Source organism: Oncorhynchus mykiss, chromosome 10 (genome assembly GCF_013265735.2).
Source record: "Oncorhynchus mykiss isolate Arlee chromosome 10, USDA_OmykA_1.1, whole genome shotgun sequence".
NCBI classification, from domain to species: domain Eukaryota; kingdom Metazoa; phylum Chordata; class Actinopteri; order Salmoniformes; family Salmonidae; genus Oncorhynchus; species Oncorhynchus mykiss.
The window spans coordinates 32,762,072-32,780,797 of record NC_048574.1 but is presented as its reverse complement, the minus strand read 5'-3'; the positions used below and the strand labels follow the sequence as shown (position 1 = coordinate 32,780,797).

At 44.8% G+C, this 18,726-nt stretch overlaps 1 protein-coding gene across 2 annotated transcripts in view; it reads right to left on the bottom strand.

Annotated features, from left to right (window-relative positions):
* Nucleotides 1-865: 865 nt before the first annotated feature.
* Nucleotides 866-18,726, bottom strand: part of LOC110533664 (UV radiation resistance-associated gene protein) — a 140,363-nt gene continuing 122,502 nt past the window's right edge. For both annotated transcript variants that reach the window (XM_021618096.2, XM_021618097.2), the window contains 2 exons: nt 13,767-13,858; nt 866-3,252 (listed from right to left, as the gene is read on the bottom strand). In XM_021618096.2, coding sequence (XP_021473771.2) covers nt 2,448-3,252; nt 13,767-13,858 — 897 coding nt within the window. In that variant the 3' untranslated portion in view covers nt 866-2,447. The remainder of the gene's footprint in view (nt 3,253-13,766; nt 13,859-18,726) is intronic.

Here is an 18,726-nt window from a genome sequence, read left to right as displayed (position 1 = left end):
CAATTTAAATAAAACTAACTGAAAAGCAGATTGAATAGTCTTTCGTTTAGAACAAGTGAGAGTGTTTGCAGCTTCAATTTTAGCTAATGAGGTGTGCGTGTGTGATCCAGAAGGGGGACTGAGGGGGAGCCAGAGGACAGGGCTGGGCTGGACTGGATTGCCTGACTGACTGCATCATTATCCTGCTGACAGAACTACACCGCACTCATTAATTTACACTCAAACATACAAACACACCATCCCTGACTCAATAATGCACTCACACGCGCATGCACACATGCATTGGTCTCTCATACAAAATAGGTTTGATTTCAACAGCTGCATTTAGACAGGCAGCCCAATTCAGTTTTTTTACTCAATAATTGGGATTTTGACCAATCAGATCAGCCCTGAAAAATATCTGACATGAAAAAGATTTGATGTGATCGGTCAAAAGACCAATTAGTGGGAAAAAAAGATCAGATTTGGGCTACCTGTCTAAACACAGCCTAATCTCAGAAACCCAGAACTAAAATCTTGAGAATTGCATCAGATGCTTGATTATGTTCTGGGGCAGAGCGGTAGCTTCACCTCCATCTCTTTGCAAGTTACAGGCAAGCCTATGGGCCAAATGTTCCTTCCCCTTCTGAAATTCAAAAGATGCGAACACCTGAGAAATTGTGATTTGTCCAAAGGATCAGTGACAAGAACTCAGCGCACCAGAACAAAGTTACTTGTAAAGTTGTCCTATCTCACAGTCTGTTGACAGATGCTACAATACCAGTTATGTTACAAGAGATTACGAGCCTAACCTGGATAAATAAAGGTTAAATAAAAGGCATATGCACGCACACCTCTGAAACAAACACAGGTAGACCACAGTGTAAACGGGGCTACATACATCCATGCTATTGGACTGTAAGTCTTTATTAACAAAAAACTCCATACAAAAGTATATGTACAAGGTCACATGCTGTATAGCATTTAATGGAAATGACCTACAATTGTTTAATCTCTCATTTTAAATACAATACATTTCAACATCCACCACAGTACTTGATCATAATACACCCCCCCCCCCCCCCCCCCAAAAAAAAAATAAAAATAAAAATTGGGATGTTTTTAGGGGGCTTGTTGCGAGTCCATCTATGTTGTATACGGTGGGCAGTATGTAAATCAGTTGTCCATATCAGCTTCTGTCTACAGGGATCTCTGGTCCTTTCCAGAGGGGACACAGTTAGATCCAGATTATATGTACATATTTAAAAGATTTGAACCCAGGGCTGATGACCATTAACACTTGACAATATCAATGAATGACTGACTGCCCATGAGATGAAAAGAGAAACCATGATTTCCTTTAAAACAAGCAAACAAACAAACAAATGCAGTGAGAGACATAGATAACACACATAGTGGCCAATGGACACCAACGCAAGAAAACAAAAAGTAGTTCAACAGGGAAAAGAAAAAGAAAGCGGACAAAATAGATAAGCGGACTAAAATGTAAAAAAGGTCATTATGTGTCATTAATATGTAGGGTCTGAGTGCAACATTTCAACAGCATACAGTACACATCATTCATGTTTTGGTCTATTGAATAATATCTGGATAATTGGACTTCATATCAATACTTATATCAATGGTGCTTATTAAAATAGTCAAATAAGGAGAAAGCAGGTATGGAGGAGAAAGCCAGAAAAATTGCACTGTATCCCTGCCATGTGCCATGAGCTCAAGCCTGCCTGCTTTGCTCCTCTCTTTTCTTTTCTCTTCTCGTACTCAACCAGAACAGAACAGTGATGGCCCCTGGAGATAGAGACAGGGCAGCCCTGTCCAATGGCTGGTGGGTTTGATGGACCTGGAGGTGCAAGGTGTAACAGTTATGGAGTATCTGATTGGGCCAACGGTCTAAGCTGCCCTGGCCTAGTGACTGGTCGGTTTCCTAATAGGTGACAGAGGTCAGAGGTGGGATAGGTCTTTGCTGTAAGTAATTTCCTTTGTCAGCCATGGCTCTGGCTTTGGATCTGTTCTAATTAACCTTTCCTTCCTCATTCCCTTTAAGTCATTACTGATTTAGCAGGACTGTACAGGTACAAGTAGGGACTATAGCTTTCATGAACCCACTCATGTTAGATTACTGCTTACTTCAAGGAAGGATGCATTTTATGTGTGTAGTTACCACACACACACTCTCCATGCACCCTGAAAGAAGAAGGCCCAGGAAGCGTTTCAATCACAAACATTCGCTTTATTTCATTTAAAGGATTCTAGAAATATTTTTCGAGAAGTGCAAATTGGTCATCATTCCAGATAATGTAGCGCCTATGTTTGTTTTTCTATTGCTGCTTGGGGAGAGGGACAATCACACCAAAGCACACACACAGGACCCCCCCCCGCACTATGTTCATGTCCCTGACTCATGTGCCATGTGACTCCTGTCCTCACCCCTAAGGTCCCACCTGTCCTCACTTCTCAGAGTTCTTGCGTGGCCTGCGGAAGCTGGACATGTTCTCGTTTAGTGCATAGATGCGGCGGGAGAACTCCTCGAAGCCGGCGGCATCCAGCTCGCCCAGAACCTGCTCGTCACACTCCACGGCCACGGCGTGCTCCACGGGGATGCAGGGGTAGTCCTCCAGCCTGGCCCCATCCACAAGGCCCATCCCTAAACCCAGGCCTGTGGCCTCTGTCCCCATAATCTCCTCTGCCTGCTCCACTGAGCAGCACATCTCTGGGTTTAATGCTATGGTCAACATTAGCCCTGTTGCGGGCCCCCCCAGCTCCTCGCCTGGCACTACTGAGCCGTTCATGGTATGGTCTGCATGCTGCTCACTGGTGGTGCTTCCAGCCGGAGTGGGGGAATCTGAGCCTCCTGTGGTAGTGCCGGAGGGCTGTTGCTCTTGCTCCTCCACAACCTCCTTTACCTCTCTTTCTACCTCTCGTTCTCCCTCCCCCAGGGCTGGTCCCTGAACCTCCAGAGTCTTGGCCAGGTCAATGCTAGAGTCCAGGGAGGAGGACAAGTGCTTGGGGGAGGGGTTGGGGTCGGGCGGTGCACTCTGGGGCTGGTCCATGGACATGGTCGTGTCGTAGCTGGGAGGAGGGGAGGCCTTGTACTTCTGCTTGTCTGCCTCGGAACTGGCCCTTTTCCTCAGTGAGCCCGGATCTGGAGAGCTGGTGTGGGTGGGGAAGCCCACTTCGGACGCAGCCGAGACACTGAGCTGAGACTTGGCTCCTGTCGGGACCGGGATGGAGCTGGAGACATGGTGCCGGTCACTGTGGGAGAGGAGAGAGAGGGAGGTAGGGAGAGAAAGAAAGAGTTGATGGATATGCTCATAAGTCTTTCACATTCAACGAGGGTCATGGAGAGAGGGAGGGAGGCCCCCCTCCATTGCCCAGCCTCCAGGCCTCTCTGATCGGACATGGTTCTGCATTGATCTCATCTCTCCCCCTCCTGATCCAGAGCCCAGACAGCTGGCCCACTGCAAATCACTCCCCATTATTACATAAAAAACATTTGCTCAGCTCATGTGACAGCAGGGCCCTGCAGAGTGGAAGCTCACAGCATGCCTCCTATAAAGTATTCAATACATTTTTGCGGAATAACAGATAACGGACGTGGCAGTGCAGATCTCATCTGTAGACTGCAACCCCCATTCGTCCTATGCTAACCCCAACTGTAAATTAACTTTAAAAAAGTCACCACCCTGTTTAGCCATACTTAACCTGTTCATTCAGGTATGAGGAGTCATTGGTGGCATATCTCACATGGTCAAAGGTGAAATTGGGCCCCTGTGCTGTTAGAGGTCCACCTGTGGCTGGTTAGAGAACAGAGGAGCCTGGATAAGTGATCCTGGCTAGTTAAATGGCTTAATGGGTTGGTGTCCCTGTATCAGATGCCTGGTTGTCTGTTAGATAGTCTAGTCTAGCATGTGACAGCAGGACACACACAGAGGACATAAAGGCCTTTGCCAGGGGATGTTTCAAACACGACTGACTGGTCATTGCCTAACTGTTTGATGGAATACTTCAGGACTCAACACATGGTAGCTTGTAAAGAGGGTCCTGACTGTGGCCCCTACCCCCTGTGGAGACAGTAGAGCACTGGGCATTGATGCAGGGTTCACACACAGGGTTTAAAAACCCATACGTGCACGGCTCATTCCTGATGAGGGAGTCACGAGACAAGACAGCGGTTTTCACCCAATCTACAGACCGCTCTATAAAGGAGGACCCGTAGAGTACACACACATGCACACAGTGGATGGCCAATGTCATACCCGATGATAATTACTTCTCATGGACAGCATTTAATAAGGCACTTACAGGAACACATAAGATGAGGTCAAACATTCATGCAAGGTAAAGCAAATAGATAAGGAGTAGATGCCAGTAATCTGGCATGAGTGCTCTTCTTTTGAGCCAAAACTGGGAATGTCCTGTGCTGTACTTACTCACCGTCTATCAGAAAACATCTAATGCAATTGCAATTGCCTTTACATTGGCCATTAACGACGATATATCCCATAAACCGAGTCAAATAGAAACAACAAGCTGTTCAAAACTCTTGATCAGTTTTCTCCAAGACAAAGAAAAATGGTTTGCCATTAGTGATTTGTATCTGTGAACTCTTAAACAAAATCATTCTGGTGTGTGTTGAGATGGTTTGGAAGACGGGAATAATAACAGACTGAGACACCACTACAGCCTCGGTTTCGATCCCAGGCTATGTCACAGCTGGCCGTGACCAGGAGACCCATGGGGCGGTGCATAATTGGCCCAGCATTGTCCAGGTTAGGGGAAGGTTTGGCCGGACGGGATTTCCTTGTCTCATTGTGCTCTAGCGACTCCTTGTGGCGTGCCTGCAAGCTGACTGCGGTCGTCAGTTGGTGGTTTGGGGTGAGAAAAGCAGCCAACAAGTGCTCAGCATATGTGGGAACTCCTTCAAGACTGTCGGAAAAGCATTCCAGGTGAAGCTGGTTGAGAGAATGCCAAGAGTGTGAAACGCTGTCATCAAGGCAAAGGGTGGCTATTTTGAATAATCTCAAATATAAAATATATTTAGATTTTTTTTAACACTTTTTTGGTTACTACATGATTCCATATGTGTTATTTCATAGTTTTGATGTCTTCACTATTATTCTACAATGTAAAAAATAGTAAAAATAAAGAAAAAACTTTGAATGAGTAGGGGTTCTAAAACCTTTGACCGGTAGTGTATATATTATTATTATTTTGAACTGATTTTGAACTGAATTATCATTCCAGCGAGCGAAACCACACCGTGGCCCAGGCTGGGCTCCTACCAAACAGAGGACAGGTTGTACTGTTTATTAAGCAGGAGTTTCAAACGTTCCATCTGTAATTTATAATAAGCTAATGACTGCATTCAGTCCGTTATTCACTGAATGACGTCCTCGGGGCAAGAGCTCAGACTGATCCCATCTCTGATATGAATTAATATCAGGCCTTCTAGTTTCTCCCTGGCTCTCTCCCAGTGCCCCTACCACACAGAAATCCATGTCCGCTTTAGGAGAACCTAGGTTTGGACCCAGGAGATAGCTGGCCAACACAGATGCCTACATGTGTTTCGGCCTCGTCCCAGAAACACAGTAATATGATATACAACCAGACTGTGTAAAACATATGGCCACTTCTTCTTCTCTGGGAATGTTTAGATTTCACAATTTCCCTGGCCTGGATAAAAGAGAATTTCTTGTTTGGAGCACGGTTGTTTGTTACATTAAGTTCCCCTCCAAATTGGTTCCTTTCAACATCTGTCAAATTAAGCACCTTAATCAAGAGTGTAGTAGAGAGGATGAGGGGTTGCGGGGTTGGAAGGAGAGGTGATCGAGGCTAGCCCAGACAAATTTCCTGCAATGCGTGGTCATAATATTTTTTTATGCAGCACATCTGACGGCAGAGCAGTTGTGACCGGCTGGTTGTGACCGGAGCCTGGACTCAAACCCAGAACCTCTAGTGGCACAGCTAGCACTGCGATGCAGTGCCTTAGGCCACTGCGCCACTCGGGAGGCCCCACTCTGGACGTTTTAACTCATCATTAAGTTTGACTATTTCTCCAAGCACTGGTAGACTTCCTTGTCAATGATTTCACCACATAAACGCTACCTGAGCCCTCCGCCTAAACCATTAGGCTCATACTTGGCGGGTTCAGCAGCAGATATGCCCACTTCTCCCCCAACATGTTTGTTTTAAAGCGGGTCTCTCTTCCTCTCTGCCGTGTCAGACTCAGCCCTGGATATTCCAGGTAGGCCAGGAATTTACTAAACCAAACATTTTCCGCTGTCTTATCCTCAGACAGGCCTCATTTCAACTTCAAGGCATAGCTCTTTTCATATCCAATTCCTGTTAAGGACCCGTGATCAGAGCCAAAACACACAATGTCAGATAAGATTCAGGCTTTGATGTCATTGAAACTGAAAATCCCACAGGAACTACTAAACCAAATACTATAACAGAAATATTGTAATACTCACTACGGGGGGTGGAGGGGAATTTAAGTGAACATCTCCTGTCTCCAAGTCTGGCCCTTTGATGATGGAGAACTTAACATTCGTCTCCACATCACCATAGCACAGCATGTACAACATATTGTACAAGTTGATAGTATAAACACCAACATTGTTGTCAATAGTGACTACATTGTAGTTTATTCTCAGCAGTTTTGTATGGCACAGAGATAAAGACATAGCCTAGCTATAGCAACCCATTCCAAACAGAGGTGAGAACTACAGTATCCCACACTGTCTCACAGTACAACAGATAGTGTGACTTCTTGTCTACATTCTGTTCATTACAAGGTAATAGCTGTCGGGAGTCAATGCAATATCACAACTATTAATGATATCGGCTGGCCTTGTTAGTTCAGTACTCTGCGTCTCAGCGACACAAAGGAGAGCAGGTCTGTTCTGTGCTGGACTGGGGTGTCTGATTCATAGAGAGACCTGGTGGTGAGGAGCGTTCCTCCAGAGGTGATCTCATCCATAGGGACCACTGTACAGCTCACACACACACACACACACACACACACACACACACGCACGCACATCCACACCCTACAACTCACAGCCAAGTGTGTGTGTGTGTCTGTCAGTGTGTGTGCGTGCGTGCGTCGATCTGTGTAGGAATGCTCACACTCATCCAAGCACATTCGTTTTATTTGATTCATTATACTGCATGAGTTCCTCCCCAACATTAGGCGTCTGCTATTACTATCTCAACAATTACCATCCCTTTCCTGGAACAATAATATCCGCATAAAGAAACACCTACTGTGCTGTACGATGACATTTAACAGCTTCACCACAATGCATGTTCAGTTATTTACTGATACTAATCAGTACCAGTACTCCTGACCATGTTATTGGTGATTTGGTCTGAACCTGTTTGGTTGTCAGTCACACACGGCTAAACATTTCCTTTCTTCCGTCCGTCCGTCTGTGTGTCTGTCTGTCTGTGTGTCTGTGTGTGTGTCTGTGAGAAACAACCAAGCAGGTTCAGACCAAATCACCAATAACATGGTCAGGAGTACTGGTACTGATTAGTATCAGTAAATAACTGAAGGCAGATGGGAGGGGTCCAGCTTTACATCTGTTATCACTGTTCTCTCACCAGGGGTTTTGGGGGGGGGGGGTTCTTCAAAATCTCTGGGGGGCGGTTTCATTTACAAAGCAAGTAGAACTGCCTTTGGTAATGTCTAATGTTTAACACTGTCTTTTCAGTCCCTCGGTTTTAGTTTAGCATTCACCCTGGCTCCCTTATCCACATGCTTGGTTCTGTAACATTAGAGGACAAGGTTCACAAGCCCTTCACAAGCCCTTCACAAGCCCTTCCATTTCTATACACCTGTGTCTACAGTGGCACTGAGATCGACAGAAGTCTAGACTCTGTTTGCAACTGTTTTAGTAGGAAGGGATCAGTTTAGAAACATTAAAGAAGACACACAGTCTCCTGTAAAGTACAAACCCTAAACACACCCATATATTTCCCAATGAAGTCCCCTGGATAAATCCCATGTACCCATGCATGAGAGGATCCCTCCTAGTCAGCTTATTGTGCATGTTGAATTAGCAATATACGGAGAGGGAAACATCTCTACAGTTCATGGATGGAAACGGTTCCCTTGGACATCTCCTCGCCCCGTATAGAGGGGAGGAGAGGGGAACGGATATCAAACCTCTCTCCCTCTCAGTCTACCGGTTAACTCCCTGCAGCTGTCCATATTTCATTCGCTTGGCCCCTCCGCTGGAAATAGTATCTAAATTGAGGCTTTTTAAGGCTGGGAGAACTGGAAGTGATACGGTTGTGAGGAGGGTCAATAAAATAAGTCCCATGCAAAAGGAGAGTAGAATTGAATGCATGTCCTCCCTGTTTCAGTGTTTCACTACTGCAGGGTGGAGTCCCAAAGTCAGGCCACCTTCCGGTCCCCCAGTACCTACTGTCTGAGTCGGTTAGAGGGGAGAACTATGTGGGTCCTGTGACGAGGACCGAACTTATGGCCAGCTAAGACTAAAGGTTCTCACACAGACAGTCTGAGCTTAGTGTGAGCAGCCAGCCACCGCCCCCTGACGAATGTTCTAGCACTGTGTGTGTGTGTGTGTGTGTGTGTGTATGGGTAAGGCAGGCTCTCAAGACGGAAACAAAACCATGTACACCATATATAAAAGTAGGTGGATAACCCTTCAAATTAGTGGATGCAGCTTTTTCAGTCACACCCCTTGCTGACAGGTATATAAAATCGAGTACACAGCCATGCATTCTCCATAGACAAACTTTGGCAGTAGAATGGCCTTACTGAAGAGCTCAGTGACTTTCAAGGTGGCACCGTCACAGGATGCCACCATTCCAACAAGTCAGTTCGTCAAATTTCTGCCCTGCTAGAGCTGCCCTGGTCAACTGTAAGCTGAAACAACGGCTCAGCCGCGAAGTGGTAGGCCACACAAGCGGGACAGGACTGCCGAGCGCTGAAGAGTGTAAACACTTACCACCGAGTTCCAAACTGCCTCTGGAAGAAACGTCAGCACAATAACTTGTTGTCAGGAGCTTCATGAAATGGATATCCATGGTCGAGCAGACGCACACAAGCCTAAGATTACCATGCATAATGTCAAGCCTGCCACCATTGGACTCTGGAACAGTGGAAACGCGTTCTCTGGAGAGATGAAGCACGCTTCACCATTTGGCAGTCCGACGGACTAATCTGGGTTTGGCTGATGCCAGGGGAATGCTACCTGCCCCAATGCATAGTGCCAATTGTAAAGTTTGGTGGAGGATGAATAATGTTCTGGGGCTGTTTCTGTGCTTCCAACTTTGTGGCAACAGTTTGGGGAAGGCCCACGCATAATGGAAGGTCCATACAGAAATGGTTTGTCAAGATCGGTGTGGAAGAACTTGACCAGCCTGCAGAGCTCTGACCTCAACCCCATCGAACACCTTTGGGATGAATTGGAACGCCGACTGCGAGCCAGGCCTAATCGCCCGACCTCACTAATGCTTGTGAGTAAATGGAAGCAAGTACCCGCAGCAATGTTCCAACATCTAGTGGAAAACCTTCCCAGAAGAGGGGAGGCTGTTACAGCAGCAAAGGGGGGACCAACTCCATATTAACGCCCATGATTTTGGAATGAGATGTTCGACGAGTAGGTGTCCACATACTTTTGGTGATGTAGTGTATGTGTGCACATGGGTGCATGTTGCATAAGCGCCTGTGTGTATGTGCGCCTGTGTGTGTGTGTACATGGCCAGCTCCGGAGACAGAAACATAACTTTTACGGTCCTCAGAAAGGGACACCTGAGTCAACACAGTGGAACCCTAGTTCCCCTGTGTACAATTATTGTGTTACTTTTTGATTGATTCAAAAAAAAAGATACTTTAGTAAATATTTTATTAACTCTACTTCTACAACGGCATTGCTGGTTAAGGGCTTGTAAGTTAACATTTCATGGTAAGGTAACACCTGTGTCGGTGCATGTTATAAATAAAATCTGATTTGATTTGCGGCCTCATTGTCTGGCAGTGGAGTGGGGCCCCAGAACCCAGAGGAAAGGAGTCATGGAATCCCCGACCTCCACTCCCAAGCCTCACGACACACCGCCGGGTCAGCCATTTTCATATATCTTCCTCTATCTTAACCCTTTACACTCGTACCAGTATACTGGTTGAAAATGGCAGATTTGGGCACCGATAAACACCTACATTTGTTTAGGGTGAACAGTAAAATGATGTACATGATGTCAGAGCTCAGGGTCTGCGCTTCACAGCTCTGAATGGGTTTTGACTGACAGCCGGTCAGAGCTCAGGGTCTGCGCTTCACAGCTCTGAATGGGTTTTGACTGACAGCCGGTCAGAGCGCAGGGCCTGCGCTTCACAGCTCTGAATGGGTTTTGACTGACAGCCGGTCAGAGCGCAGGGTCTGCGCTTCACAGCTCTGAATGGGTTTTGACAGACAGCCGGTCAGAGCTCAGTGTCTGCGCTTCACAGCTCTGAATGGGTTTTGACTGACAGCCGGTCAGAGCTCAGTGTCTGTGCTTCGCAGCTCTGAATGGGTTTCGATTAAGAGGACTCAATGTATTTTGAAAGACAAGACCTTGAGGATTATAATAAATACAACTTTGATGTCATACAAAATGTGCACTTCACATCCCAAATCATAAAACTCATGTAATATACACTGTCAATGATCACTCTGTTTGATGTACAGTTACAAGAGGACATGGCGTTATACCCTGGGTTGTTCTGAACAGAATGCGCCTTTGTTTGTTTATTGTGAAGAAAATTAGTCACGGCACAAGCACCTGAATGCAATCATGACTCCTTTCTATGCGCACCAAAATGATGATCTGTTTCCCGGAACTGCATGGTGAAAGCCTAACACTGTAATATTGTATTTTATAACTTTCAAATGATGCCCACCTGACCCAGATTACGATTTATAACAGACCGTTTTAATTGCGGAAACAACAACATCTCTACAGTAGGTCATATGATTGAGTGAAGTCTGACCCAGGGGTGTGAAGGTGAACAGAAAGGCACTGGAGCGACAAACCGCCCTTGCTGTCTCTGCCTGCCGGTTCCCCTCTCTCCACTTGGATTCTCTGCCTCTAACCCTATTACGGAGGCTGAGTCACTGGCTTACTGGTGCTCTTCCATGCCGTCCCTAGGAGGGGTGCGTCACAGACGTAAACTTCCTGTCCGGGTTGGCGCCCCCCTCGGGTTCGTGCCGTGGGGGAGATCTTTGTGGGCTATACTCAGGGGAGTAAGTTGTTAGATATCCCTCTAGTGGTGTGGGGCCTGTGCTTTGGCAAAGTGGGTTGGGTTATATCCTGCCTGGTTGGCCCTGTCCGGGGGGGTATCGTCGGACGGGGACACAGTGGCTCCCGACCTCCTGTCTCAGCCGGACAGGGGGGCTAGGGTCTCACTCCCTCCCCTCCCTCCCTGACCACGGACCATGCCTCAGGACTACCTGGCCTGATGACTCCTTGCTGTCCCCAGTCCACTGTCCTGCCTGCGGCTATGGAACCCTTACCTGTTCACCGGACGTGCTGTTTCGACTCTCTCTCTCTACCGCACCTGCTGACTCTGAATGATCGGCTATGAAAAGCCAACTGACATTTACTCGTGAGGTGCTGACCTGTTGCACCCTCTACAACCACTGTGATTTTTATTATTTGACCCTGCTGGAATGCTAGTGACTTTAATAATGTCGGAGTGACTTTAATAATGTTTAAATAATGTTTACATACTGCTTTACTCATCTCATATGTTATACTGTATTCTATCCTACTGTAGTTTAGTCAAAGCCACTCCGACATTGCAAGTGCTAATATTTATATATTTCTTAATTACATTCTTTTACTTTTAGATTTGTGAATTGTTAGATACTACTGCACTGTTGGAGCTAGAAACACAAGCATTTCACTACACCCACAATAACATCTGCTAAATATGTATATGTGTCCAATACAATTTGATTTGATTTGGAATTTCAGGTAGGCCTAGGCCCAATTTAAGTATGAATGCTATTGAAGCCATGAAATTGACTTAGAACAAACGTGGACTGCACATGGATTCAAGTTAACGTATTTAGCAAAGATAGGCCTACATTCTGATTGACCAGTGAGGGGCCACGCCTCGATATATCCACAACTATTTGTTTCATCAAAACCCAGCCCTTCTGCACCAACACCAGCAAGTGCACTGATAATTGTGATAGTGAAAATAGTTCAAATATTTCTGACACATACCTGAACCTTTAGCGCTACCGCCTGCGCTTAGATTTACCATTGTGTTAGGTTTGTTAAAATAGAGCCCTTAGATTTACCATTGTGTTAGGTTTGTTAAAATAGAGCCCTTAGATTTACCATTGTGTTAGGTTTGTTAAAATAGAGCCCTTAGATTTACCATTGTGTTAGGTTTGTTAAAATAGAGCCCTTAGATTTACCATTGTGTTAGGTTTGTTAAAATAGAGCCCTTAGATTTACCATTGTGTTAGGTATGTTAAAATAGAGCCCTTAGATTTACCATTGTGTTAGGTTTGTTAAAATAGAGCACTTAGATTTACCATTGTGTTAGGTTTGTTAAAATAGAGCCGTTAGATTTACCATTGCGTTAGGTTTGTTAAAATAGAAACCCCAATTGTGTGATGGCGAGGGTGCAGGGTTGTGTGTGCTTGCTCTAGCTCCTCAACGGCACAACTAGGAGAGCATAAAAAAGCCCCTTATAGTAGAAGACACTTTGTAGAGGTGTGTGGCCACTTGGAGACACCAGTTAGTCCTCTCACTCAAACCCTTGTAAGAAATGTTTGTCTTATGTTTCACCTACCCACATTTTCCCAGGAATATTCTTATCATGCTACTGAATGTATCCAGAGTATTGTCAGATTTCATTATCAACAAATGTAGCAAAAAGTTCAGTAAATGTAAAATGCACATTAAATCAACAGTGTCATGTTTGGATTCAGTCTTGTGTCAGGTGAACTGTTGTGTCCTCACCTTTGGATTAATAACTTTCCCATCATCTCCAAACTGTTCCCTTTCAATTGCTACCACGGTTATGCATCTGCTTTTCATATTTCTTCTGTTACAAACAGTTCAATTTAGCCCTATCCATATAGGACAATTCCCATGAGTGTAAAGGGTTATTAAGGGCTTCCACTTCCCATTAGGAGGATATGGAGGATTCAATTGCTTTGCTTTAAAATGGCCTCTTTCCTTTCAAAACAAAAGGTTATTCAATTAAGGTTGTAAAACACATTTTCCCCTTTTGCTGACCCTGGGAGAGCAGAGCAGATCAAAGAAGATAATTTCCCCTTTTATAGGGCTGTGTGCTGGATGGTTGGAGTCATAGAATTAGAATTACTAGAACAGGTATTCCCATTCAAGTCAATGTTCTGTGAAGGTTGAACTGGCGGCTGTAGTCTGAGAAAGTCTCTACTATGGACTGATTTTCAGGTTCTATGGTGGCGTCATTCAATGTCTGTGGCCTGAGGCTCGGCAGATCTGAATGAATGTCTGACGTCCTTCAGACCCCATGAAATAGCTGCACACAAACACAGTAAGTTCAAACGCATGTGGAGTTTAACTCTGAACTCCTTAGGCTGGTTTTGAAGAACCCCTAAGAAACATACACTGCTGTGTTCACCAATATTTTCAACTGAAACCATCTGAAGTGAAAAAATATGTAAAGTAAGAGATAGTGAGAGCAAGAGTGCTATGTGGGGTGGCCTAGTAAGACAGTGAGAGAATGAGAGTGCACTTATACAAGTACTTACCATCGGACTAGAAGGCCGTGCTCCAGGAAGTTCTTGAGGTTGGGCAGGGTCTGACGGAGGTCTGGAGTGGACAGGCCATGCTGGTATCTCAGCTGGGAAGGAAAAACAAAGCATACCTTAGCAGCGAACAGAGCATTCTTGACCATATAATACTGAACCATACCATAACTAAGCATATCATACTGAACCATATCATACTGAACCATACCATAACCAAGCATATCATACTGAACCATATCATACTGAACTATATCATACTGAACCATATCATACTGAACTATATCATACTGAACCATATCATACTGAACCATATCATACTGAACCATATCATACTGAACCATATCATACTGAACCATATCATACTGAACCATATCATACTGAACCATATCATACTGAACTATATCATACTGAACCATATCATACTGAACCGTACCATAACCAAGCATATCATACTGAACCATATCATACTGAACCATATCATACTGAACCATATCATACTGAACCATATCATACTGAACTATATCATACTGAACCATATCATACTGAACCATATCATACTGAACCATATCATACTGAACTATATCATACTGAACCATATCATACTGAACCGTACCATAACCAAGCATATCATACTGAACCATATCATACTGAACCATATCATAACCAAGCATATCATACTGAACCAGATCATACTGAACCATATCATACTGAACCATATCATACTGAACTATATCATACTGAACCATATCATACTGAACCATATCATACTGAACTATATCATACTGAACCATATCATACTGAACCATATCATACTGAACCATATCATACTGAACTATATCATACTGAACCATATCATACTGAACTATATCATACTGAACCATATCATACTGAACTATATCATACTGAACTATATCATACTGAACTATATCATACTGAACCATATCATACTGAACTATATCATACTGAACCATATCATACTGAACCGTACCATAACCAAGCATATCATACTGAACTATATCATACTGAACTATATCATACTGAACCATATCATACTGAACTATATCATACTGAACCATATCATACTGAACTATATCATACTGAACCATATCATACTGAACTATATCATACTGAACTATATCATACTGAACCATATCATACTGAACTATATCATACTGAACCATATCATACTGAACTATATCATACTGAACCATATCATACTGAACTATATCATACTGAACCATATCATACTGAACCATATCATACTGAACTATATCATACTGAACCATATCATACTGAACCATATCATACTGAACTATATCATACTGAACCATATCATACTGAACCGTACCATAACCAAGCATATCATACTGAACCATATCATACTGAACCATACCATAACCAAGCATATCATACTGAACCAGATCATACTGAACCATACCATAACCAAGCATTTCATACTGAACCATATCATACTGAACCATACCATAACCAAGCATATCATACTGAACCATATCATACTGAACCATATCATACTGAACTATATCATACTGAACCATATCATACTGAACCATATCATACTGAACCATATCATACTGAACCATATCATACTGAACCATATCATACTGAACCGTACCATAACCAAGCATATCATACTGAACCATATCATACTGAACCATACCATAACCAAGCATATCATACTGAACCATATCATACTGAACTATATCATACTGAACCATATCATACTGAACTATATCATACTGAACCATATCATACTGAACCATATCATACTGAACCATATCATACTGAACCATATCCTACTGAACCGTACCATAACCAAGCATATCGCTTTTATTCATCCATTCCCATGTTTCTCTAGTTTTTGATGTCTCTGGACAAGGCAGAGAATTACAACCCTACAGGGAGACTGAAGCATTTCTGAAGCATTCTAACTTCTCCCTTTGGACTATTCTTTACATAATGGTTATCATCCTTCCATGCTAACAGACGTCTGTGCTAATGTGGAAAGGTGTGTGGAGAGGCAGATGAAACGTGGGCGGTGAGAAGGCAGAATGACGAACATCTGGAAGAGATGGGGAGAGCAGAGAGCAACCTCTCCCTCTCTCCAGTCCTCTAACCTCCCTCTCGCCAGTCCTCTAACCTCCCTCTCGCCAGTCCTCTAACCTCCCTCTCGCCAGTCCTCTAACCTCCCTCTCGCCAGTCCTCTAACCTCCCTCTCGCCAGTCCTCTAACCTCCCTCTCGCCAGTCCTCTTACCTCCCTCTCGCCAGTCCTCTAACCTCCCTCTCGCCAGTCCTCTATTCATCCGTCATAAAATCACCGTCAACTTACGACTGACAGGGACGTGAGCCAAAGTCAGAGTGGACAGGTTGTTCAATTTGCAGGCGTAATGACATCACTATATACAGTATATGACACAAGACAGCACCACGCCAAGGCAGTCAGGGAGGGAGAGTAGTCCTAGCCACCCCTGCTGTCCTCAGGTTAAATAAACAGTCTCGTATCTCTCCCCAACAGCAGAGCAGCAACATGCTCCATGTCAGTCATATAACTCACTAGGCCCTGTGTCACAGACACTCACCGGTCAGTCTACATCTGTTTTCTTTACATTATACTGTGACCCCCATTCTTCTCTACACACCGCCATAACCTGGATCCATCCTGCTCTACCTCCCTGGCTATCCCTCGCTCCACGCCTTACACTACAGTGATTGATGAAGCACATGTGATTCTAATTAGGCCAGACACAGTACCACTGTATTGCTCCCACCAGTCCAACACTCACCCATTACATACCACTGCAAACCAACCATACACCATAGACTATATACACACCATAGACCATATATATATATATATATATATGATAACGCTGGGGAGAAGTACAACGATAACAGAGGAATTACAGAGAAGTAAATGTTGGAGCCCCGGGGGCCAAAGGTCACATTTCCCAGTTTGTGTTTATAGTTAGAGGAAAATAATGGTTTTCTGGGATCAGCAGTCATGTCAACACATTCATTGAAGTCTGTTTTTTGTGGCCTGGGCTGTAATATTCTGTCAGGACTGTAATGCTGTATGGTGGTTCTAGTAAAGCTTGACTAATGGCATGAGGAGTGGCATAAGCATTAACACATGGGTCCCTGCTGCCACTGCCAGAGCACACAGTACAGCAGGGTGTGTGTGTGTGTGTGTGTGTGAGAGAGTGCGTGTGTGTGTTAGGGCGTATCTATGCGTGTGTGTGAGAGAGTGTGTGTGTATGCATGTGTGTGTCAGCACGTATACAGTACATATTCACGAATGCTCATGCCCATGTGTATCTTTGGCTCGGTATACCCCTCTCTCCCCTCTGGGGGACCCATGGAACCAGAGTTATCTATGGTATCTGCACAGACCTCCCAATCTCTGTGGTAGGTTTTGTGTTTGACCAAAAGCAGCACAGATTGAACAAGGCAGGGAGAGGGGCGTACAGTATGTAGCTCCAAACCCCTGTTGGTGATACTACAACAACACTGGGATCCATTCATGGTTTTAAGTAAAACTTTGGGTCTGACCAAATGACGGTGTAGCGCTGTCCACAAGGCAGACCAAAAGGAATCGGTTTTGAAATGGTCGGCCAAGATCAATATTTCCTGTTTTAAAACCCAGAAAGAATCCAGCTACGTTTGGCAGGGGGCCTTGAATGTTCTCTCTCCCCCCGAAGAGGAAAATGAAGTAAAACAACAACAGCTTAAAGATACTGATGAGATATAAGCATAGAGTAAATGTTATGTTTCGAGCGTAGGTAAACTTATTTTGATCAGCCATATTACTGAGTCAAGGACAACAAACTCATGGCCAAGCTACAAGGCTCAGCAAAACACATTTTTAATCCTCACTCTTTGTTAGTGACTGAATGGGACTCGGCTCAGAGGTGCGCGTGATGTGAGCTTTCTGACATGCTATTGTGTGTGTGAGCATGAATGCATGTACGTGAGACCGCTATCATTTCCCCCCAGGCTGTGTTTGAAACCCTGCCAAGTGTGCAGCACAGAAATGGGATAGGGGCAAAGACAGAGTGAGGGGTGACATCACTGGATTGTCCCGCGCACACCATTGTTGGGGTAATTGTTAGGGGGATAAAGAGGAGAGGATCCTGAGTGTGTGAATGCTCAGAGGACTGAGAGATGACTCTCCTGGAACCTGGACAAAAGTATGTGTCTTACTGCTGAAGCCTCCAGGAAAGATACAAGATAGGGAGAAGCCATTCCAGCAGCACTTCTCTCTACAAGTTCCATCATGCTCACACAGGTCTGTGCCAACTCTCTGCCAATGGGCACTACACACAACACTTGACCAACAAGTGTTTTGTTGGACCAACAAGTGTCTGGTTGGCACCAGCCCTGATATGGCCTGCCTCCGTGTCATGGCGTCTACCTAAACCATATAAATGTCATCTGTGCCACAGACCATGTGTGGTAGGCTAGTTGCAATGTGCTTTGCTGTCTCTGGAGTCTGGACTGAGGTGTGTAGGACTCAGGCTGTCTGTTGAGGAGGCGCGTGCTTGCCATGGACTGGTTTCCCTGCTGTTCATTTACATGAAGTTATTCCTCAGAGCACCGAATCATATGTGTGTGCCTGTGTGTGTGTGCCTGTGTGTGTGTGCCTGTGTGTGTGTGGACGGCTCTTGGCTCTGGACTTGGAGGGGGAAGGATTACATCCTGGCTCTTCACTGCTGTCAAAGCAAACAACTGCCCTTTCCCCCTCCTCCTTCTTTTCACCCTCTACTGAGGGACAAATAGAAAAACATTGGATGTTCTGGCCACAAAGAGAGTTGGGAAAGCATAACAGGGAAGCTGTGAGTGTGAAAGAGAGAAATGTGAGGCAGCTTTGTCTGACATGAAGCGGGATGTCGCTTTCAATTAAAAGCAACAACACAGGCTTGAACACAGAGAGAAACAAACTGC